This window comes from Gavialis gangeticus, unplaced genomic scaffold (assembly GCF_001723915.1).
Source record: "Gavialis gangeticus isolate Ggan-Ray unplaced genomic scaffold, GavGan_comp1, whole genome shotgun sequence".
Taxonomy (NCBI): Eukaryota; Metazoa; Chordata; order Crocodylia; family Gavialidae; genus Gavialis; species Gavialis gangeticus.
In genome coordinates this window covers 71,902,055-71,913,831 of record NW_017729033.1, presented here as the reverse complement: position 1 = coordinate 71,913,831, position 11,777 = coordinate 71,902,055, and the positions used below count along the sequence as shown (strand labels likewise).

Here is an 11,777-nt window from a genome sequence, read left to right as displayed (position 1 = left end):
GGGCAGGCAGCCTACTTGACCCTTTTCCTTCCTTGCAGTGTCCCCCTTCCCACGATGCCTGTGCCCCTGCCACTTGCCCCTTGTAGTCTCTTCCCCCCACCTGCTCCCCACAACCTCTGCCAACCGCAGCTCCTGCTGCCCCACACAGCCTCTTCCACAACCTGTTCCATGTACTTGATGCATTTCCAGGAGGGAATGGAGCCAGGGCTGGCCCAACACTAAGCAGCAGGGAAGGGGGGAGGAGAGAGGGGAGAGAAGCTATGGGGAGCAGATGGAGGGCAGGTGGCTGCTGCAGCACTGACTATGGCCCTGATATGGGGTTAAGGCCAGAGCCAGAATCACAGCAGCCTCCTGCTCCTGCTACCCTGAATTCAAGACAAGGGGCTCTGCTGCCACTCCATGTTGAAAGGGGGAAAAGAAACTTGTCTTGGATTCAAGTAAATATGGTGAAAATGTTCAGGGTGTGCAATGTAGACAATTTGCTTGCTTAAGGATTTTTCCTTTTCCACAACTTTGTCTGATATGTGTTTAGGGCTTGTAACTTCAGCATTTCATTGACAATTTTTTTTGAAGTTTCAATAGATTATTTCAGAAATGTAGTAGCTACCTGTCCCAATTCTATCATAGGTACTAATGAATAACCAATTTTAACGTCTGTCTTATTTTTTTGTGAGGAAAAGGTTTGTTATGAAGAAAATATTATATGTACTAATTCAATGATGTTCATGAAAGCAGCAGGCCATGTCAACAAAAAAACAACCTTTATTTCTATGAACAGTTACCATTTTTTAAACATGGACTAAAATCAGGAATAGAAATCTCAGAAGAGACATTTAAAAGTTACTGCTGAGCAGGAATCTGATTTCAGCGTCCTAGTCCTGGTACTTAACACCACTAAGGAGTCACCAGGTCTCTTCTTCTGACAATACGGAAGTTTTAAAACATCAATAATTTGGTTGCTAACTCTACCTCCAATAGTGCAAGCTCCAAGAAGATTCACGATATTAATGTGGTTACCAAGGTAACTCAGAACTTTCAATTCAGACATTAAGGCTTCTCTTTCCGTTAAATGGGCACTTGCTGAAATGAGAAACATGTTGTTCAGCAAATTAAGCATCTAAACATCTAAGAGAAGTTAGAAAAAAAACACTAAGTACATAGCAAAAACTTACGCTTGAGCATTTTTACTGCTACTGTCATTGCAGCATCAGATTTAAACAGGCCATATGCAGTAGCCTCAACAACTTTTCCAAAAGCTCCAGCACCAAGAGTTTTACCTAATTAATGCCAGACAAAACAGTTTATTACAATCTTGAAAAGTTTTTCATGGTTCTCTTTATGTTTTAAAACCCCCACAGTGCTAGATAATTGAATCCACTTAAGACTACTTTGTTAACAAGAACTACTTGAAGGCAAGAAATAATTTCTTCAAATTGCACGTGAAGTTAGCAATCATTGGTCATGCCAGCACAACAAACTTGCTGAGCCTGGTAGGGATGCCCTCAAATCGGATGTACTGCTCCTGGTGGGTTGCCTCCTAAGCCAGAAAAAATATAGCCAAGTCCAGGCACCAGCTCTGTAGGCAGGATGCAGACAAACAGCTACACTACTTCTGGTGTAAAAAGCAACCTGCCAGAACAACACAAGATGACTGAGCGGGGCTGCTGTTGGGTACAGCAATTTTACTGCGTAGACATGGCTATTCTTCTACAGTTAACTATTTACGTTTTATTGACGGCAGTCGCCATGCTTGACATGTTCTCATTTTACAGTGTTTGAAAAATTCATATTAAACACTCACTCAGGAAAATAAATTTGAACTAACCAAAACTCAGTCGATTTCTAGGAAATTCCCACTTGTGGTCATAAGGAAGCTGTGTTGGGTCTATATAAACATAGTTGTTTCCATTTATTTCTTCCACAACTTTCCACTGAACTTCATATTTGGGTTTCTGGGGGAAGGGGAAGAAGGAAGAAAAAGAATTGCCATCTCATCACAAAACCTCTCACAAAATGATCCGGTAAAATGAGTGTACACATCTGATTTTACCTGGAGATACTTGTACACGAGAATCACTACTATGATGCACATCAGTCCTGCTGCTACTCCAAACCCTATCAGTAAAGGAGTAAAAAGGGTATGTGTATTGGTTTGTTCTAGAAAAAGACAAAGGACATTCAGTTTAAACACTGAGCAAGAAATCCAACATTTAAAGGTTAATCAAATGTCAAATTTTATTCCCTTGGGAATATTCATTGTACTCAAGCCCACAGGATTTATGCATCCCCTTTCTTCTGGAGGTAGAGTATCAAAACCACCACCACTCTGAATGGCCAGAGGTCTGAAAAACCACTGGTTGTTGCTGGTGGCATGAGGTGCTACTGTAGAGCAACCTTGAGGTATTTTTTTTCCTTGAATATGAGTCATTTGTTTCTTTACCATTTTTAGTCCTTTTCATTTAGGAAAGATTAAATCAGAATCAATTAAACTCAGGGTTCCTACATAGCAGCAAAAAGTTCTACTGTAGGCCACTGAGGTTCTTCCTGTTATGTGTAGTTTTAAAAATAGGATCTGAATCAAATTTGTTTCAAGGCAAAGCTTGTAATGCAACGTTTTCATAAGAATATTGGTTTCTTAATTTATCCAGTGGCCGATATGCTCTCTACAACACGTGTGCTGCAAGCAAAGTAACAGCAAAGCATTTGTTTTTTGCAAAAAATAAATCAATCAAGAATATATGTATGCTGTAAATGTTACATCTTTTGCTATTTCTGCTTTTACAAAACCACAGTTTCTCCTGTGCTACTATGGAAGCCCAGGGTCAGTGGCACTTTCTAACCAGTGTATTTACGGAATATTATTTTTCTTCAATATTTTTATTATAGTAGCACCTAAAGGTTCCAAGTCAGGGCCCCAGTATGCTAGGCACCATCCAAATATATAATAGATGTCAGCCCCTCCCAGACAGAGCTTGTGTCCTGAACAGACTGGAAAGGCCGCAAATGGACAAGCAAGGTGAAGTAGTCTGTACAACATTATGCAGCAAGTCAGTGACAGATCCAGAAACAGAAGCCAAGTTTTCAAGCTGGGATGCTATTCATTAGACAACACTGTCTCTATATTAGAATAAATGTTGTTAGCTAACAGACCCCAGTTTTAAACTTCTGAAAGGTTATAATAAAGAGTCAAGCATTTAAGAATTACTATTAATCTTTTTATAGGCAGAAAATGTAGTTTACTATCTAATATAATAAAGGGCTTAATCTGTCTGTCTGTCCGTAATGCTTTTGCTCAAGTGTACATGCACCACCAAGATAGGGTAACTATATGTCTGGGTTTCCCCGGACGTGTCCCAACTCTTTTTAAGCCCTCTGATCACTGTCTGGGCAGGTTCTCCAGGATATCCCTTTGCTCCAGGGGTGGGAGTAGGGAGAGAGTGATTGCAGGCAGCGGGGAGCACATATGGACCTGCCTGCAACTGCAGAGGCACGCAGACCCATACGGTGCTCCCTGCTGACTCCAATCGTCTCTCCCCTCCCACCCCCGAAGCACAGGAAAAAACCCCCCAGACATTTGGCCAGCACAGGGGGAATGGGGGCTGCAGTTGAGACAAGCAGGAGGGATGGGAGGGTTGCCTGTTCTCCAGTGGGGGAAAGGGGCAGGGGACAGCAAGGAGCTCTGTGGCCAAGCGGCAGCACAGGCGCTGGTGCTGGTGCTTGTGCTTGGAGGGGCCGAGCGGCCAGGACCTGCTGCCCGGGGAGGGCAGAAAGGAGGGGGAAGGGGCTGTGGTCCACAAACCTCCCCTCCTCTTCCCTCTAGTCCATGCTGGGGCCGGACACGCTCCGCTGTTGCCTGTGTGATTTGGAGCTGCTGCACTCCTGCCTGGGCAGGATGGGGACAGCTGGGGTCCCTCTGGTAGGGCTGGGGGGCTGCAGGTCAGCAGTGAGAGGAATGGGAGCTGGGGCTTGTGGGCTGGCAATGTGGGTCACTGGCAGCGCCAAGGGGCTGTGGGTCAGGAGTGAGGGGCACCATCAAGGCCCAGGGGGGCAGGGTATTGCAGTTTGATGAGTGAGGGGCACTGGCAGAGCTGGGGTCAGTGGGTTGGGAATGAGGTGCAGCTGCGGGGATGGGGGGCTGTGAGTTGGGGGTGCTCACAAGTCAGGGGCACAAGTCAGGGGCACCAGCAGGGATAAGGGGTGGGGGACTGTGGTTCGGGAGTGAGGGTGCCATCAGGGCCCCAGATGGCAGGGTACTGAAGTTTGGTAAGTGAGGGGGGCACTGGCAGGGCTGGGATCAGTGGGTTGGGAGTGAGAGGCAGCAGCACAGCTGGGGGGGCTGTGGCTCGGCAGTGAACGGGCAGGGGCAGGGCCACCCTTTGGGGCCGGCCATGTAAATGCTTCTTTGAAATCTGTCATTCATGGCAGGCAATTGGCCTGTATTATCATATACTCAGCCTCTATACCAGAAAAATTATTATGGTAGAAAAGCTTGAAATACACAGGCAATGCATTTCATATATGGGTCCTATAATAACTGTTGTGATGAAAAGAGCTGAACCATCCCATCATCTTAATAGCATTTTATGCAATTTTAAAATTCACTTCAGTCATTACCTTTGATTGCAAAGTTGAAATAGTTTGCAGAACTCCTTGCAACATCATTGGAAGCCTTGCATGATACAGTGCCATTGTTTTTGAATGAGCTGACATCTATGGTACTTTCAACTACTACCCAACCAAATGATGGGCTCGATGAGTTTTTAGAACTGATCTTCACATCAAATGAAGTTATAGCTGGTGAATCAAAACACCTGCTAGGAACAATGTTGGCAATTACTTTCTTATGGATATTTGGAGTGAAGTCCTCATTATCTAAACTTCCTTCTATGGTACAGTTAAATATTTACAACCAGATCTTCAGGTAACATAAGCTGATACAACTCCACAGAAGAATTGAGCTGAGGATTTTGCTCTTTATACTTCTCCTACTGTATGAAGCAAGTAAGCTTATTTTAGGAGTAACAGTGGTACCACAGAGAAGGAAAAAACATGACCTAGATCCTATTCCACCTCTAGGTGTCTAAGAACAAAGGGTGTGTCTATTCGTGCAAATTTAAAGGCACATTAGCCATTTTTAAGGCGCATTAAAGGTATGGGTCTACACATGCGTGCCTTTAATGAGCCTTAAAAATGGCAATTTTAGGCTACTGGCACCTAAATTTGATACCTGCAAAAGCAGGTATCAAATTTAGGCATGAACAACTAAAGTGCCTGAACATACCTGTAGACACGCTAAGGCACATTAATGCTGTGTAAGTTGACTGATTTGGGACTAACTTTAGTCCCAAGTCGATCCACACACCATGTTAATGCTCCTTAGCATGTGCACATGTAGACATGTGCCTAAATTATATTAATGTACATTAGGCAAATGAGCATTAAAGTTTAGGCGCGTGTAAAAGCATGTGTCGATGCATCCAAATTCTATTTTACTACTATGTCTGATTGGCACTTACGCAGTTTTCAGGCATCTGAGTCACCAAAAGAAATTCTACTTCATCCTGTACAACAGCCTGAATCCTGCTAAGATCTTTAAATTCCTTGTGGATTTCCATTTTTACCATATGTGGCTAAGCCTGTCCTATGGTACATGCTTGGATGCAATCCAGGATGACCACAGAGGCCTCTAACTCAATTTAAACTCCACTGTAATTCTATTTTGCTATGGAGATGCATAATCGTTGTGATCAGCTCCTGAAACAGTGGTTGGTAAATTAAATGCAACCCACAACTGTTTGAAACATGGTGGTATCCATCATTAGTGCAATAGCCCATGATGTGGGAGACCTACCTTCTATTAAGGGGGCTTCAGACCCAGATATCACACATTCCGATAGTGCCTTCAGCACTTCTTCACTGACAAGGCAGTGCTGAAATGGGGACACTGAACATCAAAGAGGGTAAGAGCTAAGAGGCCAGAAGGAGAACAAGCAGGAAGGAGCCAGTCTGTGGTACAGGAAGAGCAATACTGCCCTGGGAGGGAGAACTGTCCCTGGATCCAATACTGCATGTGCATTAGCCACTAGGAAAAATGCACAAACAGCACTAGGACCAGAGAATAGGATTCTTTCCATCGTGCTCTATGTGCTTGAAACTCTCTTCTAGTGGGGCTATAATAGATGCCTGTTACTATACTATTTGGAAAGCCTTCAAATAATAAGTCTCAACTACAGTACTTCATGTAGAAAAGGCCTGTTAGAATACTTTACAGAGACTCCTTAACCAGAAGGAATGTACACCAGTGTTTGGAGAGAGGAAAAGAAAACCTTGGGGACTGGCAGATGCAAACCTCAAGGTCCTTGACCTTTCAGACAGAAAAAATAAACCTCGTATTTTTGTTAAATATTCAGCATTCTCCAGCCCTGTCTTATAGGACACAAGCTTACTCTCTCCACTGTCAAATCTGTCTTGATACCACACTTCACTTCAAACCCCACTCACCATACAGCCACCTATACAGCTGGATAGAGTGGGAAAGCTAGAATTTGCTGTTACTTTTTTCAGATCACCCTGTATACTACAGGCCACTGATGCAACTCCACTAGGCCAGAATCAGTTTTCTTTACAAAAGCATAATTGAGAAAAATGTCATTACCTGCTATTACACTACTCCAGATTGACACCACTTGTAAGCAGTGCAAATTCCCTCAGAGGAAGTTGATCTAGACCTGTCTCTCCCGCTTCCTGGGCAAGTACTCTAACCACTAAGTTAATAGGGAAAAATGGCCAGAGCTTTACAACTATACTGCAAACATAATCAGAGTTTCAGTTGTTCTGCATGTTTTTCTCTCTGAGGAATCAGGAACAGATGCAGCTCCAAGATAGAAATGGATCACAACCAAGGTGAGATGGGAATAGACATCTACATGGTCACTCTAGATCTCAGCAATCCATTCAAGCATGCTCAGTAATCCAAATCTATAGTTATTTAGGGATCTTTCCAGGAAAAAATGGAAGTAGCATAAGAAACCTAGGCACCTTAACACCTTTGTGGCTCCTGTGCTGTGTGAAAGAAGATCACAACCAAGAGAAAGATTCCACTCAGAGGTGGAACAGGATCTGCGCCAAAGACTTCTGAGGCTTAAGAAAAATAATTTGTTTAGGAAATACGTGCCTTGCTAGTATTACATCTGTGGCAGAGGAAGAAGTGAGGGACATGTTAAAAAGTGCTTCACAGCTACTGTAGCTAAATTGTAACTTCATAGTCACCTTAGAAAAAACATGGTAATTACTTTAGAAGTCAATTTTTTTTCATAATGACTTCAGCCACATTTACCATGTAACATGCTGTGTATACATGGAAATCCAATTATCCTGTGTCCTGGACAATTGTGTTATTATATAATAAATACAACATTTAATAGCCATATCCAGCAGCTATTCTGAGGTTGCCATTCTGCGAAGTTTCACAGCGAAGGACAAATTCTGTTTGGTGTAAATAGCTACAGTGCCTTCAAAGCTCGTGAGCTAACAGCAGAGTTATACTGGCCCTTGCTGTGTACTCCAGGGATTGGCAATGTACAGTCCATGGGGCTTTGGGGGTATTCAGAGTCAGGGTGTTCAAGTGCGGGCACTTTCCTTGTGCCACTGCAGAGAGATGCATCAGAGGCAGGCAGCTCTTAGCACCTGCCTCTGACCCAAAATGCATCATTCTGGCCCACAGCCAGAAAGGGTCCTTAGCACTGGTCTACTCTGTAATATACACTGAATATCCTCCAATGAGTAAGCACCGCAACCAAACCAATGATATCTACCTGAAAAACCAAGGAAGCTGCAGCAAGAAGTGACGGTAACTAATTATCTCTATTTACATTCATTTCTATGGGGAAATGGGTTTCACTTAGCATGGTTCCACTTAACGCTTAGTTTTTCCGGAACCAATTAACAGTGTTAAGCGGGGGTTGCCTGTATTTGACTACATTTTCAACCAACTTATTTCAGCTTCCTATCGTCTGACTATTAAGTGAGGGGTCCCAGGTAAGATTTATGTTATTTTCTTCTCACTTACCTCTGCTCAATTTCTGGACAAAAATACCACTCTACTGTAGGGGCTGGAAAGCCAGCTGCTACACACTGGAGCATACCATTACTGAGTCTGTCCGAAGTAAGAATCTCTGGTTTTGCTGTAAGAAATCAAAGCGAACTGTTATGCTCCAGGTCAATATATAACCTGCATTCCCATTACATTTTAATTCCTAATCTTACCTAAACTCTACATTTAATTACCATGGGACTAATGTATATAAAGTTATGCACATGAATGTTTGCAGGATCAGGGTCTGAATGACCATATTTCACTGATTATATCACTCTAGCATTGACAACCTATGAAAATATACTCAACTTAAAAGTTTATATTGGCTTTCTGGGTTAGATCGTCAGTATTTTTACCTTTGTCACGTTCTTGGTTTCTGCACGAATTTAAAATCACAGCAAAAGCAGAAAAATTCGCATACAAATGCTTTCCGTGTTTTGAACGCTAATGAAATTTCAGTTTTTCTGCTGATCACCTAACTGGCATGCAGGGAGAACACTACTTTTTCATGATTTTCTGAGTGCAATTGTCAAACCATGCTTGTACTATATCTGTCTGTATAAAATATCACAGCCAGGAAAGGAACTTTAGCAAAATATACCAGTATTTATTTGTATGACCAAAAAGTAGGGATTTACTGTACACTGAACCTCCATGCAAGTTCTCAAGATCACAGCAAATACAGTGGAAGAAGCTTGTAATGCGTTACTCAGAAAATTAAATGCAAATATTGAAGGCAACTGGCTAAATGGATAAATGGCATACAACAGTTAAACAGCGATATACAAATACTTTATTATTGGGATTTTTAGGTGTACAAAGCTTGTTTTTAAAATCTTCTGAATTTACGAGACAAACTTAATTTTTAAAGGAATACAGAAAAACTCTAAAATGCAAGCCACAGTTGACTTGTTACATCAACAAACATTTTAGTTAGTTTTTTCTATTTCCTATGATGCTATAGTCTGTTTTAGTAAATCAAGAAACAACAACATTATTGTTGTTTGTTTAAAGATTATGCAAGCACTAAAGGACAGCATAGCAATAAAACTGAATTTAGATTGATCTTAGCGTCGTTTAGGAAGGGGGACTGCCTATAAAAGAGTTTTGAGAAACTTTTCTGGAACACTTCATAAAGATTCATTTGATGGAGAACCTGGATTAAAAGGCTTATTTATCACCATTCCTCTCCAATATCTGAAATAGAGATTGATGAAAGATTCAATCTAATCTTTAAAGGCACTGATCAATTTACAGATAAAAAATGGAAAGATCTTTACTAATGTGTTACTTTTTACAGATAGGATCAGATTCTAGTGTGTTGTAAATTTATCAAGCTCTGCTGACTCTAATGAAGATACTGATCTACACAAGTTAAGATTTGCATACTATAACTTGTTTGTACCAATATTTTCCACTGTATAATGTACTTGTTGACTGAACTGGAGACAATCACACATATGCATGTCTTCAATCATGCACCACCAACTAACGAGTCATATAACAGAAACTTAATTTCTTTCATCTAAATTTGCTTGTAGTGTTTTACACAAAGCATCAAACAAAGTGCTAAGATAGATTGGCAACACTGCTCATTCAATGTAGACATTCTGGTTGTGCACATCTTGGACAACAGGGAAGTTCATGGAAGAGATGCAAGTATTCTTTTTAAAATTCAATTGCAAAAAAGCCATATTCAGAATGTTTGAAAAAGTAGCTAGCCTGGGGCCCAGATGTACACATTTCTTTTGAAATACGAAGTGCGAAGTAGGCAGCATAACCATCCAACATTAATTATTGCTAAAAAGAACTGGAGAAATTAAAAGCATCAGGTTAAATTTATGAGTAAAGTAAACATGAGATACTGGAAAGTACCACACTGGGAGAGGCCTGAACCTAGATCTTTCTGGCTCTGGATGGAGGAAATCAAATCAACATGCAGGTTTACTGTTCAGAAAAATCTCTAACAGTACTCTAACATGAAAGGGAGAAAAATGAGACAGTGAGCTGGAATGTGATCTGGATTACACTACTATAGGGAGTCAAAAAAAGTGAAAGGTCCACATAAGCCATCCAGGACACTAATCAAGATATGGCAATTCTTACAGCCCAGCACACAGAGCAAGCATCATATCCAACTTCTTTGGACTCCCCAACCTAATTAACCAGGTAACTATTTGCAACAGGAGCAACTAGAGACAGCCTGTGGCAGAAGTCCAGGCCATGGCTCAGACTGTGGAGTCACAGCAAGGTATCTTGACAAATGCCACCACACCTTGACAGCAATGAAGTGGCACAAGTGAAATCAAAATAAAGGTCTCCATTTAAAATCATCATTTAGCTACACAACTTAAAATCTGCTGATGTTACAGCAGTTTCTCCTTTACAGAATCCTTGTGAGGGCAGGTTAAAGGACCCAAAGACAAGGGGCCATTTTAATTTTCTGTAAGCAATTTCATTCTTCTGGGGTAGCCTCTCTCCCCACTACGGAGTTCGTTCTAGGGTCATCTATCTAATGGGAATGAAGGGGTATCATTTTAAGGTAGTGGAGAGCTGCATCTATTCTGCCATGTGGAATAGTGAAGCTACCACACAGACACTCCCATTTGTGCTCCAGCTCATTTTATACTGAGTGGGGGCATGGTCTGTAGCAGAGGGTTGCTTCTCTCATCATTTGTATCTTGTTTCAAATGAATGTGGAGTAAATAGGATGAAACGTGGGCCAGCTCTGACAAGTATAGACCCAGATTCTCTTTAAGTGGTCTGAGAGATAACGTACTATGGTTGGTTTTATGACTTCCAATGTCTAATTATCCTCAGTATCTGGCAGGCTCTTAATGACTATATGTTGCTTACTTCTTTGGCTATAACATGTTAATTATTTAACGTTTCATTAAATTGTTCTGTATACATATTATTATTTCCAATAATAATCAGTCATTAAATGCTTTAAATCTCTAATTTCATTAAGTTTATTAACTGTTATTCGGCCCTTATTGTTCTGGATTCCAAGCATAAAAAAAAAGACTTAAAGAAATTGTTCTATTTTAACTTGATGGTCTATACATTAACATGGTTGATTTAATTAATTTTTATTACAAATCTCATTTTCCTCATTAACATAGGAAAATAAATACCTAAAGGTAATATTTTACTGTCACTGTTTATAATTATTAGCAGAAAGGGGACTTCCTTTCAGTTTCATAGTTTGTAGGTTCGGAAGGGACCTGAGCAGATCATTGAGTCCGACCCCCTCCCATGGCAGGAAAGAGTACTGGGGTTAAACAACCCCAGCAAGGTGTTCGTCTAGCCTCCTCTTAAAGACCCCCAGGGTAGGAGCCAGCACCACTTCTCTTGGAAGTTGGTTCCAGATCCTAGCCGCCCTGACCGTGAAGTAGCACCTCCTGATGTCTAGTCTGAATCTACCCTCTGCCAGCTTGTGACCATTATTTCTAGTCACTCCTGGCAGTGCTCGGGGGAACAGGGATTCCCGCAATGTCTGCTGGTCCCCTCTGACTAGTTTGTAACAAGCCACTAGATCCCCCCTCAGCCTTCTCTTGTGGAGGCTGAACAGGTTCAGGTCCCGTAGCCTCTCCTCGTAGGGCCTGCCCTGCTGCCCCCGATCATGCGAGTGGCCCTCCTCTGGACCCTCTCCATGTTGTCCACATCCCTCCTGAAGTGT

At 41.8% G+C, this 11,777-nt stretch overlaps 1 protein-coding gene across 1 annotated transcript in view; it reads right to left on the bottom strand.

The window, feature by feature from the left end:
- The window catches only part of KIT (KIT proto-oncogene receptor tyrosine kinase), a 132,340-nt gene that overhangs the window by 24,834 nt on the left and 95,729 nt on the right, over positions 1-11,777 (bottom strand). The window contains exons 8-13 of the mRNA XM_019525864.1: positions 8,069-8,183; positions 4,615-4,811; positions 2,051-2,157; positions 1,826-1,952; positions 1,173-1,277; positions 970-1,080 (exon numbers count right to left, since the gene is read on the bottom strand). Of these exons, the coding sequence (XP_019381409.1) occupies positions 970-1,080; positions 1,173-1,277; positions 1,826-1,952; positions 2,051-2,157; positions 4,615-4,811; positions 8,069-8,183 (762 nt within the window). The remainder of the gene's footprint in view (positions 1-969; positions 1,081-1,172; positions 1,278-1,825; positions 1,953-2,050; positions 2,158-4,614; positions 4,812-8,068; positions 8,184-11,777) is intronic.